Below are 22511 nucleotides of genomic sequence, written 5' to 3' on the forward strand. Positions count from 1 at the left end.
CGAGAGTGGTTTGAAGTTGGTCAATAAATTAACAAATGATCATATACAGCTAACACCATTTTCAGTAATGAAAGTTCGTCTTGCAGCTCAAGTTCTCAGTGAAACTGTTGGCAAAGTTCTCAATCAGTTTGGTCCACCTGAAGCAGCTGGTACTGCACAATTTTGTCTAATGATGGATAGTTTTTTTGACTGCTTGAATGTGAAAAACACTGTCGAACATGAGTTGAAGAGAAAACCATTTCTAAAACCTTATCAGTCAGTTGATGATGAACACTTTGCATGGTTGGACGGTTTTCTCTCCTATTTCACCTTATGGAAAGAGTCAATTGAAGAGCGTGGTGATAATTTTACAAAAAATGCCAAATCAAATATGTTTATTTCCTGGCAAACACATGAAGGGCTTAAGATTACAGTTAACTCTCTCAAAAAAGTAGTGAAATTCCTTTTACAACATGGTGTACCGTACATTCTTTCTGAACGGTTTTGTCAAGACGATCTGGAAAATTATTTTGGTAGGCAGCGTGCCATTGGATCGCGACGTGACAACCCATCGGTGAGAGACGTTGGATATAATGATAATACCATAAAAGCACAATTTTCTGTAAGACCAATTGCTGGGAATGTACAAGGATGTGGTAGCAAATTCAACATGATAGATGACACCCCATTACCAAAAAGAAAAAAGTCTACACTTTGAATGAAGCACACAACAAAACGGCTATTTTTATAGCCACACATTTGAAAAAATGTTATTAATTGGCAATTTTCTCTAGTTCTCTTTATATTGTGGGACTGGAGATGCTTTGTTCTATCATTGGATCACTTTAGGAGATGGTTATTGGATGAGTATGTATGTTTATTTTTTCTATGTCCCATCTATCTATTATTTTGTGAAAGCTATTAGCTATGGAAAAATTGCAATGTTGTCACTTTTTCAAAACGCGTCAGAATTACTCACGCATATATTTACAGGAAAATCAGAGGAATCCTGATATCTTAAATTGACCGTAAATGAAGTAACAGGATTTCCCACACGGCACCTCTAAATCGTACTGTGAGGGATCCTGATTTTTGTCTGAAGTTCAACCAGAAAAAAAAAAAAAAAAAGGAATGAATTTTTATTGTGATTTTTAGCCATGTGTAATGTTTTTTTTATCACATGTGTGGCTATAAAAATAGCCATTGTGGCAGATTTTATAGTTCATGCCCGGAACTAGATGAATCAGTGACCCATGTCTTTGCTGCTACTGGCTTTTTTAATTTCAGTTCTCAATGATCTTTTCTTTGCAAGTTTTTTAGCAGCCTTATGTTTTTCACGTATGTTTCTAGCATAGGAAAAGCTGCGAACTCTTGTAAACATAGTAAGCATGTGTTCCAGAAGATTCATACTGACTTCTTTACTGACTTGTGGATCAATGGTATAACAGACACTTTTGAAATTGGAAAGTACAGAACAGTTTTTGAGCATATTTTTAACAAGGTCTTGACAATTTAGTGTTGTGCTGAAATTTGAAGTTTTCAACCGAAACATTTTTTCACATTCTCGAAAAAGTTCTTGTATTTGTTTGTTCACTCTCCACAAGCCACCACGGTCGCGTATATTGATCAATGTCTGTGAATCATCACAGTCAACTTTGCATGCTTGTAGGATTGATACAGCCTGTTTGTTGAATTCACTTTGTTGAGACTTTTTCGAAAAACGGAATTTTGTATAAAGCTTGTGAACGATAAATCCAGCCACATATTGCAAGCTTTTTTGTTCATTCTCCGAGATAGGTGTTACAGCTTCAGTTACAGAATCGACAACTTTATCATTACCCGAAAGATGAATTAAAACATGATTTGCAAGTTCTGTTAGAATAATATTGCTCAAAGTAGTGTCCTCAAATTTTGATGGAAGCAAGTTATCTTTTAATAGACCATAAAAGTTTGCATAAAAATCTTCTGCATCACCGTTATACTTTCCAATGATTGGCTTCAGTTTTTCCCAAAGTTTGACCGCATCATCATTAGAAACTTCCCTGGTTGATTTGGTTAAACATTGATCACCAAGGCATATCTCAGCACTCTTCGTGATAAGTACTTTCAACTTCAAAGGGTGTAGCTTTTTCAAAATTTGTTCTTCTTTAGTAAGTTTTGGTAATGAAGGACCAGCATTCGTCGATATTTCAGGAGTAACTTCAGTAGTGTGTTTGACATTGCGATGTCTAGTCAGGCCACGTTGTGATTTACAAATTTTATCACAATCCTGACAAGGATACCCAACTTCTTCGTAAGCTTCCACTTCCGTTATCACAGCATCTAATTCCACATTAAAATCCACATCTTCATCAAGAAAACCGCCTTCAAGTAACTCAAATAAATCATCAAGATCTTCGCCTGCAAGGTAGTCTCCTCCTGCATGCGCCGCCATTTTGAACTTCTGTGCAGGATGAGCGGGCCGTCCCAGGCTGATTGAGGATAGTTCGCGTAAACAATGCCGACGGTCCACGCAACTAGACTATCTTTTTTTCTTGTCATCAAAAAAATTTAATGCATATTGTATAAACTACCTTATTCAAAGAAATTAACGAAGCACAAAATTACCAATCATGAGATTAATACGAAAGAAATTACGCGAATGAGTGCAACAACAAAAAAGAATTTCAAAAAACGCAAATCAGTACATTACATCAGTACATAAATGCATCATAAAAATTATTAAAACAATTTTAGGGTTCAAGGTTGTGACGTCTCGTAATGTCAACTTTATTACCTTAAGTGGATTAATTTTCGCGAGGATTAATTTTCTCGAATTTCAGCCAAATTCGCGAAAATAAGTACTCGCGAAAAGGTTGAAGAAGACTAATTCGCGATTATTAACCCTCGTAAAATTTTAAAATGGATCATTTGCAAAAATAAATCCTCGCGAAAATTTTGAGAACAGCAATTTTTTCTGCATCTTTTTTTTTTTTTTTCATAGAATTCTGTGGTCACAGGGCATCTAATCAACGTCAAAAAGTCATGTAGAAGTTGTGATCTTTTTTTTGCCTTGTGCTTGCAGTATACACACCAATATTTACAGTCTCTGCCTGTTCTGAAACAGGATCCAATTTACTTTTTGCTTTCGGCTGTACATCAAACTGAACGTTGGCATTAGCATTCTTCTTAATGAACTACCCATTATAACTTCATCTTTCGGTTTACAATACAGTTCTTGTACCATTTCTTCATAGCGTTGCAACCGTCACTTCACACGCAATCTCCAGACCTCCTTGAATTAGCAGTGATATTTTATAATGAGTACTCGTTTGTGATTCGATAAAATAAATCTTTGCGCAAAATTAGAGAATTGTCAATTCCCGAAAATTAAATGTCGCATAAATGTCGCACAAAAATTGATGATCAACCATAAATGCCGCAAAGACTATTAACACCCGAAACAACTTTTGAGCGAAAATTCATGGTAAACAAAAGCTATTAAATAATTATTGAGTGATGGTTATGCCTCACATTTCGAATGATTCCGTTATCCAGTGTAATCTTCGCAATCATAGGGTGCATGATAACTTTAGTCACATTATTATTGTTTCGTTTATTGTTTCGTTGTTGTATGTAAAAACCTGTATTTATAGGGTGGATTTAGAGGGGGCGCACGCGGCGCACACCCCCTCATATAGCTGCAAGAAATTGTAAAGGAAATCGTAGAAGCTTTGGAAAAATATTCACTTATATCGTAAATTTTTTGCTCCCCCCCCCCCCTTAATTATCATACCCAAAAAGAGCCAAAGCTTTAATTTTGTATACAGGAAGTGATTGCTAAATTCTGTTTGAATAACATTGCAACCATAAATTTCGCGCAGAAATTGATAATTATAAGGTCGCAAAATTCACTGATTGAGAAAGCAACTTTTGAACAAAAATTTATGTTCAATGAACAAAGAGAAGAAAATATACATGATGAGAACAAAAATAAAATGCTTGTTCGATAGTAAAATGTCTATTTATACATTTGGCATTTGACATTATGTATTATTTTGCTTTGAGCATGATATTTTCAATCAATAGATAGCCTGTAAGATATTATTTACATTTGGCATGGTAATATGTATTATTTTGCTTTTAGCATGATATTTTCATAAGGGCACTTATTAGAGATCATGATGAGGTCCCTATTGAAATTTATAGGTGGTTTGATTATTTCTCCACAACCATATCAACCATATATTTATATACAGTGTAACTCATATAAAGAATCTCAAATTCTGTTTTAAAAAATGCGATATTTATGGTCGATGACGAATTTTTGTGCGACATTTGTCGAAAAAACCGACTTTTTTATTTGCGACATTTATGATTAAGTTTGCGACATTTATGGTTGATGTGTGACATTTATGGTTGATGTGTGACATCTATGGGTTATGTTGCGACATTTATGGTTTATTTCGACATTTATGGTTGATTGCGACATTTATGGGTGTAACAACTGTCTCTGCTCAGCTTTCCAATATAGCTAGCTATATATGAATTCCTTCTTGCCTCGCAAATGTCAGAGCCGAAGAAGCTTACTGCTGAAAAGTAAACAAATAACGTCATGCGGGAATTCATCTAGTTGGCTGAATACAACAGAATAAATAAACTCATTCAAAATTAGACTCTTGTATATGACTATACAAAAGCATTTTATGATTTTTAAAAACTGGATGTAGCTAATATTAAAAGGGGTAAATCGTAAGTTAATCAAGGTAAGTTAATGACATATGAGGAGGAATAACATCTCATTTTCTGGACGACAAGCTATTAGCCAGCTATATAAGACACAAGTCAACATGAATTTGAATGAAATATTTCTAGCTACAAGCTACTGGTTCTTGTTCATGATTAACACCTTTTCTACTAAGTGATATATAACGTATTCTCTGAACAGAAATCCTTTTCCTTTATCTTGCTGCTTCAAAGGCATCTCATCAGAAGTTAACCTTCCATTGTGAAGCTTTATCATGTCGGGGCACCAGATACAAATTTTTGAGATCCCCCGGGTTGACTAAAAAGTCATCTCACGTAAGTCTTTCTCGTATAAACCATGATAATATTGTTTGCCAGAGAGCTGGCTTGCCCTCCATAACCTAAGTTAATACTTAAATAACCTAGGTTAATACTTAAATAACCTAGGTTATGGACTGGACATATCTTGCAGCACTAAACGGCAACTCTACCTGTTTATGGTGGACACAAAATGGAAAAAAAGTTGAGCAAGCTAAGAGAACTGTTTGATAAGAAAACCGTTATCTTTATAGCTTAACGGAGGGTTGGATGGGAATTTAGAGTGCTAATGTTTAAATAGCTATTTTCCAATTTGCCAGATTCGCTGTTTTAACACTTCATAGACTTTTCTATTTAACACGCAGATATGATGAATCGTTTAAAGTTGATGTGCTATTCTATATGAATTAAGCATTTGAACTTAATCAAATCAGGCTTTTTGCAACACCCTACCTGTTGATGTTGGTTTTGAAGACAGGTTTGCCTTGCTTTTGCTTTACTTCATGATGGTGGTCCTTTGTTCAAACAGTTAGTCGCGCTCTTATTGAGATTGTCTGTACATTTTGTTTTGGGAATTTCCCTTTTTACGCTTTAAAATTATGTATGTCCATAGCTCTTTAACTATCTTTCAAGTCTCTCCTTGGGCACTGTTCCTCGTTTGAAGATAGGCAAAAATTATGGAATGAACCTGGCCATACATTTTAACTAGTACGGTGACACACCAGTGCGGCCGCCAGGCAACTTTTCCTTTGTTTGAATATAATGAGTTAATAGTCATCAGTCGGTTAGGACGCGATAATTCCTCCGTTAATATTCTGTTGGTGTTGCATCGAGTTGAATGTTGGTGCGTAGCTTCAGTGGCATTTTATCTATTGTTTCCGCAAGGACAAAACAGCGGTACTCCTTGGATTAGGGAGACCATTTGCACTCACTCGAAGATGCATGTTTAAAATAACTATCTTCTTCCGCTAAGTAGGGACGTGTTCTCGGTGGTAGTTTCGCGTAAATTGCTATTGATTGACACAACTGAATCTATTTAAACAAAGAAAACAGTTGTCTGGCGGTCGCATTGATGTGTTACCGTACTAGTATGTTATATATGGCTAAAGAAACTTAAGAACTTAAAGTACCGCTCTTTCCAGTTTTAGTATCTGTTAGATCTTCAAATTTTCAGTATAGTCATAACGTCCTGCACTTTGAAATATATCAAAAAATGTATATGCTAAAAAGGAGAGGCGGGCGAACAAGAAACTATTTTGTGGCAGCCACAAAATAAATTTTAAGCGAGAGAAAAATATATAGAGATTTCTAAATCCTAAAATCTGCTAAGATAACTACTATATTACGAAGTAAAAAATTATATTTCACGACTAACTACCTATATATCTTTCTAACAACATTTTTACAGAAATTCCATGTCTGTATGGGGTGAAAATAAGTAGGTTTTAAATGTACTTTTTAGTAAACATCAAAAATAACATCTTTTACTCAAGATAACCAAGAATACTTTACGTACTATAGTAGTACCAGCTTTTTATAACCTTTGTTTAAACTTCTCTGAACTAAAGAAATATCTGTCATAACCAACAATAATATTTTTTCATGTTTTGAATCCCTTTTCCACAACCAACTTCGAACGATAAAGTTTGTTATCATGAGATGGCGCCAAATTTGAATAAATATACAGACCGGAAACCTTCAATAACAAATCGAACGTGCAATATGGTGGCTTCATCTTTCTTCCTTGGTTTTTTACTTTCTTTATCTTTACTCGCTATTTTATACGCAAGTTAAGTAGTAAATAATAATAAAAATATGTTCTTTACATGTTGTTCAACATTTTTGCCATTTTAATCTTCAACTTTTTCTTATTAAATCACTTTGTGTACATTGACCCCGTGACCATCACAATAAAGAGAAATATATCCCATTGTTTTCTAATTTAGCCACCCGTTTGACAAATGTGTAAAAATACTCAATTATAAATAATTCAGCACTCACAAAAATGTAAACAAAATGATGTATGGTTTATAGTTATAGTTTATGGAGCAAGCGAGCAAGCCAATCAGTCTGGTCTTTAAAATCAACACTTATCATAAACTTTTATTCAGCAGCCGCAGTTCGCCTCTCCTTTAATTATTTTTTTAATAAGGGTGATTACGCGCCTTTACGGTTTTTTGCCATCAAATTTTCTTGTGAATCTACACTATTATTTTTTGCAATTTCGCCTTTAATTAAATTTGCTCATATTAGAGAGGCTGATTAAACGTAAAGATGGTTTTGTTTTTCAAACATTTCCTGAAGTAATTGCTCGTAATTTTGAGAATCAACCTTTCTGGAAATCTTTGTCAGGATATATTTTTGAAAGATAAAATTAATCAACTAAGGTACTTAACAGGGCTAGTCCTCCCCTGCACCCCGATTTATTTTTGCAACAATACTTGCCGATAGCGTGTAATGGTAAAATGCTTATAGTTACACACTATTTCATACACACGTAGCATACACATAGATCGAGTATCCTGCTGGAATCTTAGAGTTGAATGTCACAGACTGACCATAATATTCGCTGATTTCATTCTCCTTTTACTGATGTATGGTCTAAGCACGTTCAGAGTTAGAAATTGCCACGGAGCTTTACCAATAAGGTTTTCTACTCACTCTTTCGAGCTTTTATTACTAGTTGACTTTTATCGTATCAGTTAGCTATGCGTAAGCTTTTTTCCTAATTTTACAGACCTTTCAGCAATTTTCCGACTTTTTTAAAGGAGGAGATTCCAACCGAAACATTCACTATTCTGTAAATCGCTGTGATGACAAAACTCTCAAGTGCGATCTTCTAGAATCAAAATGTTACCTGTTTAAATTAAAAATATGTAATTTAAAGGTAATATTGCTGATGAAGATTTAAACTATCTTGTTTAAATCAATAGCAATAATCAAAAATTAGTAAAGAGAGACAAAAAAGAACGTAGTTGTGTATAAATAATAACACTAATATATTTTATTACGAGCGTGATAGAAAAATAAACTACGACTATAAAAAAATAATAAAAAAACACAAGGTGATCTGTACATTATTTACTTGAACGTCTTCATATGAAAATGTTAGAAACTATATAAAACGCCTTTATATAAAAAAGGTAAACGTTATGAATAATTGAAATAAAAATATATATATTTAACAAAACCAAATGGAAAAGAGAGAAAAAAAACAATCTACAGAGTGATAAAATTTTTCTACAAAATAAATAACAATATGGAAATATAAAAAAATTAAAAAAAAAGATTAAGAAACCATTAACTCTATTCCATCCAAATAGGGGGAGCGGATTGAAGTTGTCGCTTTAAGCTCCCCTGCGAGTTCTTTCTAATAACTATGTTTGTCTGCGTTGCAAAGGTTTAATACTTACTTAATTTTAATTGATAAGATTAATAACTTTACACGTGTTTAATCCTATTTGAGATTTTTCAAAATCGGATATGTTGGGTAATGAATGTTCAAATTCGATCTGGACTTAATTAATCGGATTTTGAAGTAATTTCAAGCTTCTGATGACGTTAAAAATTGAGTTTAATGAAGCTTTAAGAAATAACGATGTCTCCATCCATGACTTCAAGCATTTATAGCTACAAAAATCAACTACCATTCATATAGCTATATATTCATAATCGTACTTAAATTGTTACAAAAAAGCTTTTTAGGTATCTTACCCTGCGATGGTGTATATACATCAATGTCAATTACCGTATTCGTACTAATTTTCACGCATATTAAATTTTGCGCATGATTTCCGTACTAAATTTTGCTCACTAAAGAACTTTTTGCGCAAATGCACGAAAATTAATACGTGCGAAAATTAGTACGAACAAGGTATTAAACCGACTTTGTCCTAGGTATGTACATGCAGCTTGACATTATCATATCTTCTAAGGCTTGCTTCCACGGTTGAACATCCCGTTCTTGCTCAGGCTAAACAGGAATCATTAAACAACACTAAGTAAAGCAAAGTTTAGTTCCTGCCAAGTTATTTCATCTGTACTTACACAGTATGTTTTAGTTTCAGCTCGATAAACGCTTACAACTTTGACTGTCCTGAAGAATGTAGTCAGTCACATTCGCACAGGCAGCTTAACATACCAGCTCCAAGAAAACTTTAATTGAATTGTAACAAGTTCAAAAACTAGTTTTGAAAAAAACAGCGCAACAGAACATGTGCAATAACACAACCTCGTTCCAAGTGCCTGTTGTCTCTTTTTTATCTTGGGACGGCGAGACTAACATGGCCAAGGAGGAGGCTGGTCCGATATGAAACCTGATTGGCGCGGATGTGTCGCATAATTATTGCGTCACAAAAAACATTTTGGCGAGGCGGCGAGTCTTGTAATAACAGGAGAAAACTGTTTGTATTAAAATGGCGGAGGAGCTGTAGCATGTTTATTTTTTAAAAGTGAAATACTGCTACTGATACTGCTTACATGGAAATATTTCAATAGCTGGCAAAGTTCAATAATTAGAAAAGTAGCTACACTAGCAAATTATCATGATATCGAGAAAACATTACATAAAATGTAAATAAAATGTAATGTCTGAGTGTCGCCCACTACACTAGTGTCGCCCACTACACATGTCAATTGTACTACACCCACTTTGTTTGGCGTCATTTTCTTTATAGACAAAATAATTTTTCACAAAATGTCGAAAATGCTTTTTTTTTACAAAATGTACATGTTTTAATTTATTCATATCAGGTTGTGGTTAGCAAGCATGTTTTATTAATTTATATGTTTCGGTTACAATAAAAAAGTCATTTTGTCATCAAATGCACATTTATTCAAGAAAATTAAAAGCGCAATAACTTTGGTAAATAAATTTATTGGCTTAAAACTTGTTATGGAGTACTTTTAGACCAATCTGACAAAAGATAATTTTGCATAAGGCATACATTTATGTATATATATCGACATTTTGAGGAAAAAGTAAACCTTATAAATTTTTGAGCATATAATAAAAAAGGTAAGAAATATTTTGGTAAAAATAACTCTTGTCAGGCCTTTGGACACGCTATGAAGAAATTTAAGACAAATTAAACTGTAATCATATTTTAAGTTAAACTTAAATCCAGAATACACAAAAGAAAGTGTTAATATTCTTAACAATGTAATACCACCTGTCACAAATATTACTCTTCAGACAATACAGATGCTCTCCTACTAAAATAGGTCTCACAAAATCCCCCAAAATTAAACTGCAAAAAAATGTTTCTTGCTTTAATAACACAATATAATGTTGACCCCATTTTTACCAACACAATTTTGTTAAGCGTGTAGTGAAATGTATGTAGATATTGAATGGTTCACCATGATGATATATTATCCAACACTTTTAATACTAATACAAGACAGCGAACATGAAAATCCACAGAATAAGTCCTCACCACCTGAGTAACACTCATTTCAGTTAAAAGTCGTATAGCTTTAGTAAAAATTTAAATATTGACTTGAGATTTAGTATGCGGTCTTACACTGGTTTGATGAAATTGAGCCAAAATAGTTTCATTATGATTATGTCCAAATTCCAGAATTTAGCCCCTTTCAGAGATGCCGATAAGCCGTTTTTGACAGAATATCAATTTTGACTAAGATACAACTTTAGAAAATAATATGCAGCTATTCAGCAAGGTAAAATCGGATATCCGTAATTATTTAGTCGAGCAAATAGCAACAAACATTTAATAGAACAAGTTCAATAGCAAGATAAGATCAAATGCCTTAAATAATTTATTTTTCAAAACAACAACAACAACAACAAGAAAGCAACAAAACACTCAAACAAAAGAAGTTTAGCACGTAAATTAAAGGCTTTTATAAAAAATCTTTTTAAAAAAAAAAAAATGCTGAAATAGTAAAAGTTTAAGAGCATTTGTACTCAGATAATTATTTTTTTAAAAGCAAAAACAAAAAAAGCAGAAAGAATACCAATTTCAATAGCCAGATAATTAAAATCTACTTTCCTCATCCTGATAATTATTTTAAAAAGCAGAGCAGAAAAAACACAGAATCTTGAAAACCACTCAAACAATTTGTTCATTACCAAGATCACTAAACGCTAGTTTCGTGAAATAATTATTTCTTAATTATTAGGAAATTGTAAAAAAAAACAGCAAAGAAAAATAGTTCCACAATAAAATTTTATAACATGACGTATTCCACTTACATGCATGTAAAACTTTCTGTTCGGTGTTTCAACTTCTAAACAATTAAGTCTGCTACAGAATCTATTATAAAAAGACGTGAAAATGCATTTTAGCTTTTGAAAAAAATATCTGATTGTATAATTTTCACTTCAAAGCTAAGCAAATCTAAGACTATAAGACTATATGAATACTGACCTTGGGAGAATTCGGACAGCTTTAATAGCGTTCGTTGTTATTGACCTGATTGGTTTCAACTAATCATAAAAAAAGCAGTGTCTATTATTATTAAAGTTAGAGAGGAGATTCGTTTACATTCACTATGAAGTTAATGTTTTATAAACACAAGTGAAAATGCGAAAAACACAATTAGGCTTAGAGCATGTTTACACTATGCTTATCGGAGAAACAAATTAAAAACTTAAACGTTGCCTTGTGACCTAATGGGTGAGATGTAACGATCTTACTTTTAGCTTTAAAAGAACAGTCACAAAACTAAGAATTACGCAAAGGGTTATAACTACACACGGCCAAGTTGAGATAGTGTAAAGTTGTTTTTTTAGCTTTAAATGACTGCATCTAAACAAAATACCCACAACATAAGAAAACAAAAACATATCAAAAGGAATCACCAGGGCTGAGCATATGCTTGAAAAAGTCCCCTACTTGAGCCTGAATATGCTTACAAGCGTTAAGTTTATAAAAAAACATGTAGGTAAAATAAAGCTTTTATATACATCTAACACACCTTTCTAAAATTTCATAAATTATAATAATTATGACGTCATCCAAAATTTTTAGAATGTTCAATGTGCTCTTCAAATAAAGAATATTAAATTATCATGACAAAAATGAAGTTTTTAGAGCAATTATAATATTTTGGTCGGATTATATTTAGATTTTAAGAAAATAATTATTTTAAAAACAAGGCTATTCTTAGAAAGCTCGGCTATATGAAGGGTTTAACCGTAACTTTCAACTCGGAATTGAGGCACTTAACGAACAAAAAAAATTACGAAATTAGGTAATTTGTTCTACCTTCTGCTAAGGAACTTAGGGATAAGAATCATTTTTAGTATCGATCTCTTTAATTGAGTTTGACATAATTAGGAAATCCGGGAACGGTCTATTACCTCCAAATCTGTCTCGTAATAGGATAATTTTACAGCATTCAAACGGAAATATCTTCTTTTCCAATTCTTCATCTGTTATCATCGTAGGTAAAAACAATGACAAAAATAGAATTATTTTATCAATAAAAAACAGCTGTAAAAATAGCAACCACACGTACAGGCAAACTAAAAACTGGTACTCTACTAACATTTAAACTGACAATGGCTGAAGTAAAAAATGGCATTAGCAATCAAACTGCATCGCAAATGTCCAACCAAACTTGGTAACAAATGTTCCTTACCACAGCTCCTTGTTTCCAACACCAACCTTCATATAAGTTTTTCATACCCGACGATGATTGTGAATTTGTCCTTTGTGGGATTTTTTTTAAAGAGTCTGCTGATGCTTCTGGTCCCTTAATATGATCATTAAAACAAATATCAAATAATCTAGCATTAACTACATATTTGTGGAAATAATAATTAGGAATGGTTGTAGTATTTTCTATTGATGTGTGCTACTTCCGAAAAGTATCAGCGGTATAAGGCGTCAGCCTTAGAAAAGCTGTCACTTGAAACCGGAAAGTTTGAAGTGCGTAGGTGCGAATCCCACTTTGTCTGAAAATTTATTAAACATTTCGGAGCACTCATCGATAGACAAAAAGAAGTTCAACTCCAATTTTCAACACTTTATTAACAACTATATCTGTTGTAGTATGTCATATGCATTTGTCAACAAAATATTCTCAAGGTCAAAGTGTTCTAAACCAAAAGATACCTTCATAACAGGTGTTTTAACAACAACGCCACCTATAATAGACGTTGCTTGTGGCAGATTTTCCACAGAGCTAGACTTCTTCTGCATCTTATTCCGTGGAGGTATCTAAATATACAAGATATGTTTATGCCGAATATTTTATTTTGTTTTACTTGTGCCAACCTCTAACCTATACACTTCCATGTACTGTGAAGCTTTTATACTGTGTAAATTATAAATTTTGACAGTCTAATTTCCACTTCTGTAACTAATACATTTTGCGGACATTATTTCTCTATAATACTTTTGCTTGAAATGCTAACTTGCATGTAAGCCCAATGCAATTGGTTTTAAGATTAGTTCTGACAACATAAATAAAATTCATTGTACTTCAATTAACACATTTGACACCTTTTTTTACAAAGCAAGAAGTACATTCCATGTTACAGAGTGGTCAAAAAAGGTGTGGTCAAAAAAGGTGTGGTCAAAAAAGGTGTGTTTAATATGCGTACACTACCAGCATTTTGAGAAATTTAAATGGTTTTATCAGATGTTACAAAAGATACTGCAATTCTTGAGTTCTATAATAGAGGTTTAACATTATTTGTCACTTTCAGTTCTCTCTTACTGCACTCCAATTTCCCACAAAAAAATTGCAGTATTACTATCCATTTTATACAATGGTCTGTCTCAACCGTCTAAAAAGGATATTATTACACAGTATACTGTGAGCAAATTCTTAGGGATAAAAATCATTTGCTATTTTACTAGATCAAAGACTTTCTTTGTTGCACTTATTTCACACTCAGGCATATAAAGGATTCCTAAATAGGTAGAAAAATGATACATCTCATAGTTGGAATTTTTCTTTGCCGAAGTGGATTTTTCAACATGAAAATTTTCCTTTAGATATGTTAATAGTAAAATTAATGACACATCAACATGTTATTTTCGTATCTTATGACTTTTTTATAGGAGATGCGCCGTTAAAAATCGACCGAGAGTGACAGTAACTAAAGCAAACAACTTACAGCAGCTTTTGATAATGCATCTATCCAATTTTTCATTTCGGATTCACTAGATGCAGCTAAAACGTACTTCTTACTTGGAGTGTTGACTTCTAAAGTAATTTTTTAAAGAAAAGTGATATTTACATAATAAATATAACTTAGGTATTTTATAGATCACTGATCTCTTAAAATGTATGATTTTTGCCAGAGTAAGAAGACAACAGATAATTAAATTTAAAGTAGAAAGAGTCGGAAAGAATATCAGATACTTGTTTAGTTAAAAGCTGTTCGACAAGGATGCGTTTTTCTTGTCTCATATTGTAAGGAAGATGTAAAATAAGAATGACTGTTTAAAAGCAAAAACTTGTTTTTATTTGCTGGTGTAAGTAACAATATTATTTTTACTGTGAACCATGAAGTGTAATTACTTACAAAATAAAAATTACAAGAAAGATTAATTCAAAGTCATACCTAATTTAAATTTACGCATGTATAGTGAGGCTGATGTTTTTAAGAAATAAATTTAAGTATTAAACAACAACGGAAAAAAAGCATTCAGGAAATCAGAAATGATTATATCCTGTTCCACTTTCAGCAAAACACTTCATTGTAGGTCAAGCTACCAATTTAAGCTGGCATTTAACTTACTGTTTGTAAAAAATATTTATACTAGACAACTTACCAAAACTGAAACACTTTTTTGCTTTATGTGAGACCTTGGAGACCTAGATGATACGTAAGTAAAACTTTGATGAGCTAAAAACATGCATTTGGAATTAGATAAAAATAACAGCATAAATAATTGTGATAAACCTTACTTTTGTGATGTATTTCATGTCCACATTTCCAAGCTCTGCACATTTGTTGTTCTAAAAAAATTAAGGTTTCATTAAATCAATATTAACATAGCAGTAACACTTTTAAAATCCTATTTTTTTACAAATTTTCGAGATACTAAAGTTTTTCTCTGGACTATATAACCAGTGTTGCCAAATATAAACATCTCAATTTTTTGCAGCTTTATACTATAATCATCCAACAAAAATATGCAGCGTCAACACTGTAAACTTCAAACATCATGAATAATTAAACATAGTTTCAGTGCTGTGCAGAAAAATAATGCAATTATTAGCGAAAAATATTAATAATAAGATGGTACATATTGAAAAAATTATAACATATTTACAGCAGGTTTTCTATTCCTAAAAAAACAAAACAATATGGACATACATAAAAAAAAAAAAAAAATAGCACAACATGCTGAAAATAAAGTTCAAGGGAATTTCAAAGAAAAAAAAGGACATTTTCTCCATAACCTTATGAATTATATTAGTATAAATATAACGATTCCAGAGAATTTGATTACAAACTAATACTTAGCAATAATTAGATAAAAAAAACAATAACATTATTGCTAAATAGAAATTGATTAGCGATAAGGCTATATAACAATGAACAATTCTAACCCATACTCATTGCTAACTTAATACAAAGTGAAAATAAAGCAAGTAGCCAAGGATAATTTTCTTTTTTATGTTTAAATTCGTAACAAAACTACATATTTCCAGTCAATATTAGCAATCTGTTCTACCTCATCTTCGTGTTGATAAAAATAAGCTATACCAAGCACAACTGACACAAAATTTCTCTCAAATTATATTTTGCGCAAATTTTTGCGAGTTTCAACTGACAATCACCAAACTTTCCTTCAGAGTTCGAATTAGAACTATCAAGTCAGTTCGCACAAATTGCCTGACTGTGGGAGCACTGTAGGCTACTTGCCATTGATCCATGTAAACAATTGTTGAAAAAATGGGATTCGTAATAACATTTTTTTCCGTGTATATAATGATTTGCAGAGAGGGCATGATTTGCAAGTTGCGAATTTCCACCTGTTAATTTGAACCCTGTCCTTCGCACCTATTTTGTTCAATAATCATTGTTACTGTCAAAAAACATATAACAAAAAAACACACCGGTGGTTGTTTCATTTTATTCATCTTTACAAATCGAATAAGAACGTGTAGGTAGAAATCGAAACTTGAGATAGGGGTTATTGTCAAGGGTTATTTTTTATTTTAGGAAACAATGTTCAACTGAAGCTGAAACTTTTAGAATTATTTTTATTTGTAAACCAGTAGTAACCACTACCCTGTCTTCTGTGAATAATTAAAGGGGCCATGCAATGAAAATAGATAATTGGTGGGTTTAATTAAAAATAATAGATTTTCATTACGTTCTTGATGAATTTTTTCAATGTGAGAAAAATATTGCACTAAAAATAGAAAATGCAAAAAAGGGAAATGTTTAGCTGTTTGGTGAAACATAGCTTACAAAAAGACTACTAAAAGAATAAAGCATTCTGGTAAAAAAATTGGGAGAACAAATATAAAATCCAGAATCTTTCGGCAAGTAAAAGTTATTCTCATATCATGTAGTCATGTTTTAAGTTTTTTGTATTGGGACACTAGTAAAATACCACTTTAAGACGAAGTTAACCCAAAAATTATTATTTGATATTTCATTCAACCAGTCCATAAAATCATGAAAATATAACTTAGTTCCTGAATGTTGTGTTTTCTTTGTGAACTAGCTGCTGTTTCGCCTTTTGCGCAGCGCGTTTTGTACCGATGGTCTGGGATCGAACAACAAAAATGACGTAATTGTGTTCAGAAACAAAAATTTGAGGTCCCGTATAGAAAAGCGTACTAGAATAAATTTCTACTGACATTTATTATTTCTTTAAAGTATCATACGTAGTTTAAAATATTTTAAAACATACCTGGAATAAACATTTATTTATTATGTGTGACAACAGCAACAAGAACTGTTGAATTTGTTGGTTATGCCAGGGCATGCAAACAAACGGAAAGTTCTGTTACAGCAACATTGGAGTAATTTGCCAAGGTAAAAATAAACCAAATTTAATTAAGCAAAAAATAATATCTTTTCGAAAATATATTTTCTTCAGCTCTCTTTTTCCTCTAAAGTTTCTTTACTGCTAAATATATTTTTCTAAACTTTTTAAAACTGCTCGTGTTGTTACCGCAGTCTAATTTGGGTTTTTCGTATTATGTTCCATCACTCCAGCGCATATTCGGAATAAACATATATGACTTATTGTGAGATCTGTCAGGGGGTTATTTATTTAATTTTTATTTCTTATTTAGAGAACGAGTGAATCACAGAGTCGGACGATTTCAGAACGATTTGGCTTTATAAACCAGTGTTGATGACAACCATTGAGGTGTATAACTAACAAGAAGAAAAACGTTTTACAATAAAAAATCAATTCAAAATAAGAATCTTGTTTTTGTGTTGCATACAGTTTCTGCTTTTTCTGGGCGTTGTACAGGTGCGATGTATTTTGGTACGTTACTAAGATCTGGAACAGCACATTCTTCTTGAGAAGACACTAAATACTCGACTTTCTCTACCAAATCTCCTGTATAGCTCTTATCTTTTTTTGCCGAAATTTTTTTTGCTACCCAGGCGCCAGAAACCTTTGAGTATTGGTGTTTAAACCGCAATTTTCCATCTTTCGTTTGTGTGTGCTTTGAGCTTGTGCCAGCATTGTGATCTAACACTGCTAACTGAGAACGCGCGACAATACCACTGTAGCTAAAATGAAGCCGTTTGGGGCAGTATTTGTTATAAAGGGCATGATATACCTCTAAACTGCCAGTATGTTTAAATTCAACTAGGTACTTCAAATCTCGTACCAATAGTTTGTCTCGCACAACTTTCTCCAGCGCTATAAAAGCAGTAGAACCCTCTCGAAGCCATTTTTAATTCGGCTGTCGTCTTTACTGAGTTTGGCGTGGGCACACTTCTTGTAATAAGTGTTTCCCCAGTGATGTCTATTACTCACATGGTGTAAAAGACTGAACCACTTTAATTTTAAAATTGTTTGATTACCCTCGCATGATGCACAGCACCACCAAAAGTGATTGATAACAGATTTTATCCAGGGTTGTAAATCACGGGCACTTTTTTTCCCGCTAAACTTCAGTAATTTCTTTTTATGCTCTTACTAACGTGCCATATATCAAATTGATGATTCCTCTTTTAAGTATTTCCTAATTTGAATATGTCAATCGGTTGAAGGCTGTTAATGGATATTCCAGCATTACCGACACGCTCTAGTACTTTAATCATCCCAGCTTTTTCCATCTGCGATGAATTTTTCACTTTTCCCACATGGATCACATGGAAAGCCAAAATTTCTCCAGATTCCAAATTCATAAGGGTGTATGTACCGTACTTCACGTTATAATCCGGTGAATCACATCTCCCATCGCCTATCAAATCAAGTTTATCCTCAGCATCAAGACAGCTTTGAAAACGAAGTTCCCTGTGTAATGTGTACACTCTATGGACAGCCAGAAAAAGAAAATGTTTTTAGATTCAATAAAATGCGACTTTTGAAATAAACTTTATCTTGGAAATTGCCATAAATTCCTTGATTCGCTGGTAAGTATTGCGTGTAAAAAATATAGCTGCTGACACGAGTAAATTTCCATGAGGTTGTCGCCGAATAAAAGGTTGCGAGCACCACTTGTGAGTGTGGCCAGCTGAGCATATCATATGCAAGATCAGCTGTGTCCCAACGATTATGGAGTTGGAAATGCTTACCGCTTTCATGCATGTGAAACAGCGCAGTAGTGAAAGTATGCAAGACCAATGTACAATAAAGTTACGTGACTTGTAGTCACCAGTGAGTTCCCCAGATTCATTTCATCACCATCATCACTTTCACTCTCCGTCACGCTATCCGGGTGGAACAAAGAATCTTGGTCATCATTGTACACGGATGCAGTTGGGTCGTCGACATTGTTTTCCACGTTGCTTTCTTTAAATAACACAGTATGCATTTCAACTGTCACATGAGGTGGAAATGACATCATGGTGTTGCAACTTTTGTTCTTAACAGACTTCTTCCCGGGGACTTTTACTAACAACGGTTTCTTGTGTGCTTGCAAGTCGTTTACTTCTACTGTTGAGACACCTTGAAAACAGTATTGAGTTTTCTTCGACTGCGTACTAGCAACAGCATTGACACCTTTATCCACAACATCAGGTTTAACTTGAGCAGCAAAATGTTGATATCTGTCTGAAGACACGTTTGCTTCGGAAAATGTGTCTTCGAGTACTAACTCTACCGCCTAAATAATGAAAAGGCTGTGGAAACAAGTTTGACAAAATACAACATTTATTATGAGTGTTTTTCAACCTCGTCCCCAGGACTTGTTTGGCTTTTATATTATATTTACCTGTTTTTTCTATTTATCCTTTCTTCTGTGTGTTTTCGTTTTTTACATTCTGACGTGAATATAAAGACTCTTGGTACAGCATCTGACAACAATCTTCCAAGCGGGGTGGTACCAAGTAGTTCTGCCTAAAACGCGATATATTTAAATATAACCCCCATCTAAAATGCAATAAGAATTATTCCTTGTTTTAACAAAATTTGTTCAGCAAATAATGAATCAAAAAGTGTGAAAAATATTATGGATGATTTAGTATGATGAAGTATTTCCAGCTTTAATGATGTGCAACAGTGGCTCGTTAGAGATAGTTAAGAACTTCTGTTACTTAGGTGATATGTTGGGCAGTGAAGGGAGTGTTGGAAGAAGTGTTACTTGCAGGATAGGTTCTGCTTGGAAAAAGTTTAGAGAGTTACTTCCTTTATTGACTAGCAGAGTCCTGTCAATTGAGGTAAAAGGTAGGTTGTATAAGGCCTGTGTGAGAAGTGTTATGTTGTACGGTAGTGAGACATGGGCAGTAAAGTAGGAAGATCTTGACCGTTTAGAAAGGAATGATATGAGAATGGTTAGGTGGATGTGTAATGCCAGTCTGAGAGACAGAAAGAGTTCAGATGAGCTAAGAAGCAGGCTAAGTCTCCGTAGAATTAAAGATGTTATCCAGATAAGAAGATTGAATTGGCTGGGGCACTTGGAAAGAATGGAGGAGGATAATTGGGTAAGAAAGTGTAGAGACTTGATAGTTCCTGGGGCAAAGCCCAGAGGCAGACCCGAGAAAGACTTGGCAGGAGGTTATAAGGACAGACTTGATAGAGAGGAAGTTGAGTTTAGATCTAACACAGTCTAGATCAGATTGGAAGAGGGTCATTAATATACCCCGTCCAACCCATGCTAGCATGGAAAACGGACATTAAGCAGAGAAAAAAAAAAAAAATCCTTACTTGCAGGCCTCTCTGGAAACACTCTGATTTAAAATGCTTTGAGCAAATAAAAAAGCCTGAATCTTTTGGCAAGTCTCCATCACGTCGTATGTTTTGCAACCATTTCTTGCGCAAGGTTTTGTTATTTTCGCTGAAGGAACTCTGTGGAAGCTCAGGTCTTTTTCACGTAACGATCTGCTTGTACATCCGAATGCTGAACAGTTGGGCATGTTTTATTTATGTAAGAATTATGTTATTAAACGTATTGCTAGCTAATTGACTCAGACATAAAATGAGACTATAGTTTGTAGCTTTGGTTACAAAAATTGCTTTCTGAACACATTTACGTCATAAACCGCGCTAGATCCAGTTTTTTTAACTGTCGAAGGGGTCGAGATGGCGGTCGTAATTTTCAGAGAAAGAGCATGAGTTTTTTAACTTTTCCTGTTAGAAGTTTGAAATAAAACTTTAAATTTTAAAGTTGTTGACTTGTGTTCTACGAAATATCAAAAATAATTTTTGGGTTATAACTTCCCCTTTACGTTTTTCTTCCATCGTTATCTCAGAATTTTCGTTTTACTAATACTTTTGTTAGTACTGTTGATAGCAGCACAATTTGGCATGTTTTCAAGCATTTGAATAACTTGATTGAGTAAACCTACTACAAATACCAGAAAACTAACTTCTGACGTCAACAATTTTTTATACTCTTATATCCTCTTAATTATTAGTTGAAAGTACATGATCATACACATTTTCTTGATCAGTGAAGCTCTACACAATGCCTGCGATGAGTAAACAAATATTTACAAGTTTCTTTTTAAACAAGGGCTGATCCAGCCCAATTTAGATATCGGTATATTGATTTTGCGAAAATCTAATTTGGGCGCCCAAATTAGAGACAAGTAACTTAAAATGCTTGAGAATTTCTTATTTTCTGGGTTCTGAGTCTTTAAACACAGAGAAGATATATTTTCAAGAAGAAACTATGTTTTTTACTAAAAAAGAAGACGGTGCATATGCTAAAGCCATGTATTTTTTTTGCCCTGAAAATTTTTTTTATCTCTAGCGCTATTGACGCCCAAAATAAATTTTTGGACCATCCCCTGTTAAAGGCAGTTTTTATGCCTAAGTGGATTTTTTCTAGGCTTAACGACTAGTTTAAAAATAATTTGAAATCCCTTTTATATATCATCTTATAGCCAATATTTCCAAGGAAGAGTAACCTTTGTATGCACACTAGGAAAATAATGTATGCACGGTTTTTCAGAAAATTTGCTATTTTGTTTTAAAATCACCAATCTAAAAATTGTCAATAATACATTTAGTAGTGAATGCGTATAGGTAAAATTTACCTTTGGGTTTTCTCTGTAATATTCAAACTTCATTTTGGTGATGTTTAAAATAAAAAAACGTTTTCGAAACATCCCAGACACTTCTTCAAAGTCCAGGTAACCTTCACAATTTCCATTTTCAGCAATAATATGATTATTATGACCAGCTCGAAAAGACATTCGCCACTGTTGATATTCCAACAAGGCAATATCACCTTCCATGCTTAATTGCATTGATTTGTGAGCCAAAAGGCTCATGTTAAAGCATTAGTTTCATATTTTAAATTATTTTTAAGATCTAAAGCTAGAAGTATACATGATAATAATTATTTTGTGCAACAAATGTACAATATTAAGTAAAATAAAAGACAGATTTGATTCAATATTAATTATTCATTTATAAATATAAATAAATAAATAATAAACGGTGTTTCATGTTTTTAAATGAACTATATTACTTTCTACAATCATGCTTTTTATTGTTTCTGAACTACAATGAAGAATACTTGCATAATTTGATAACTTTGCAATAGAAACAAGAACATGATAATGATGTGCTAGGTTGAAAGCGATTTTAAAATGATTTGAACTAAAATGAGTTTAAGGTGTTGAAACAAATTGATGCTGCATTTTGGGAACAATTTGGAAATGAATGGGAAACGATTGGGTAAAGAAGTTAAAGTGATTATTATGACAGCAAAACGATTAGCAACTGTTTTGAAAAAAATTGAAAAGGACTGTATATATAAATACTGCTTCCTGGAAAACTCTTTGCAAAAAAACTTTTAACAATGTGCGTTTGTGGCACCATCAGCAGTATGTCGGCCATTGTGTATTTAACAGTTGCTTTGAAGCCCGCCCCAAAAAAATATATAATAAAGTTTCCTTTATTATATCA

At 33.1% G+C, this 22511-nt stretch overlaps 1 protein-coding gene across 2 annotated transcripts; it reads right to left on the reverse strand.

The window, feature by feature from the left end:
• Positions 1 to 7997: 7997 nt before the first annotated feature.
• On the reverse strand, positions 7998 to 21947 carry LOC130645062 (pleckstrin homology domain-containing family A member 1-like). 2 transcript variants are annotated; one of them, XM_057450920.1, is made up of 10 exons: positions 21635 to 21945; positions 14914 to 14964; positions 14778 to 14820; positions 14117 to 14205; positions 13107 to 13211; positions 12631 to 12744; positions 12350 to 12421; positions 11415 to 11473; positions 11240 to 11300; positions 7998 to 8995 (listed from the first exon to the last, which is right to left on the reverse strand). In XM_057450920.1, exons 1-10 carry the CDS (start codon positions 21869 to 21871, stop codon positions 8900 to 8902), a joined length of 927 nt encoding a protein of 308 aa, XP_057306903.1. In that variant the 5' UTR covers positions 21872 to 21945; the 3' UTR covers positions 7998 to 8899. The 2 variants fall into 2 exon arrangements, with proteins under 2 accessions (XP_057306903.1, XP_057306904.1); XM_057450921.1 differs by lacking the exons at positions 11240 to 11300; positions 11415 to 11473 and having other exon boundaries at positions 21635 to 21947.
• Between the last annotated feature and the right edge of the window lie 564 nt (positions 21948 to 22511).

The sequence above is a fragment of the Hydractinia symbiolongicarpus genome, chromosome 5, assembly GCF_029227915.1.
Source record: "Hydractinia symbiolongicarpus strain clone_291-10 chromosome 5, HSymV2.1, whole genome shotgun sequence".
NCBI classification, from domain to species: domain Eukaryota; kingdom Metazoa; phylum Cnidaria; class Hydrozoa; order Anthoathecata; family Hydractiniidae; genus Hydractinia; species Hydractinia symbiolongicarpus.

What these genes read in the sequence shown, in the direction of transcription:
- LOC130645062 (XM_057450920.1), bottom strand. Translation starts at nt 21,871, where the DNA reads ATGAGCCTTTTGGCTCACAAATCAATGCAATTAAGCATGGAAGGTGAT. An exon ending in GTTGGAAACAAGGAGCTGTG is followed by an intron (nt 12,422 to 12,630) that starts GTAAGGAACATT and finishes CGATGATAACAG; the next exon opens with ATGAAGAATTGGAAAAGAAG. An exon ending in GCTGTCCGAATTCTCCCAAG is followed by an intron (nt 11,301 to 11,414) that starts GTCAGTATTCAT and finishes TTTTTATAATAG; the next exon opens with ATTCTGTAGCAGACTTAATT.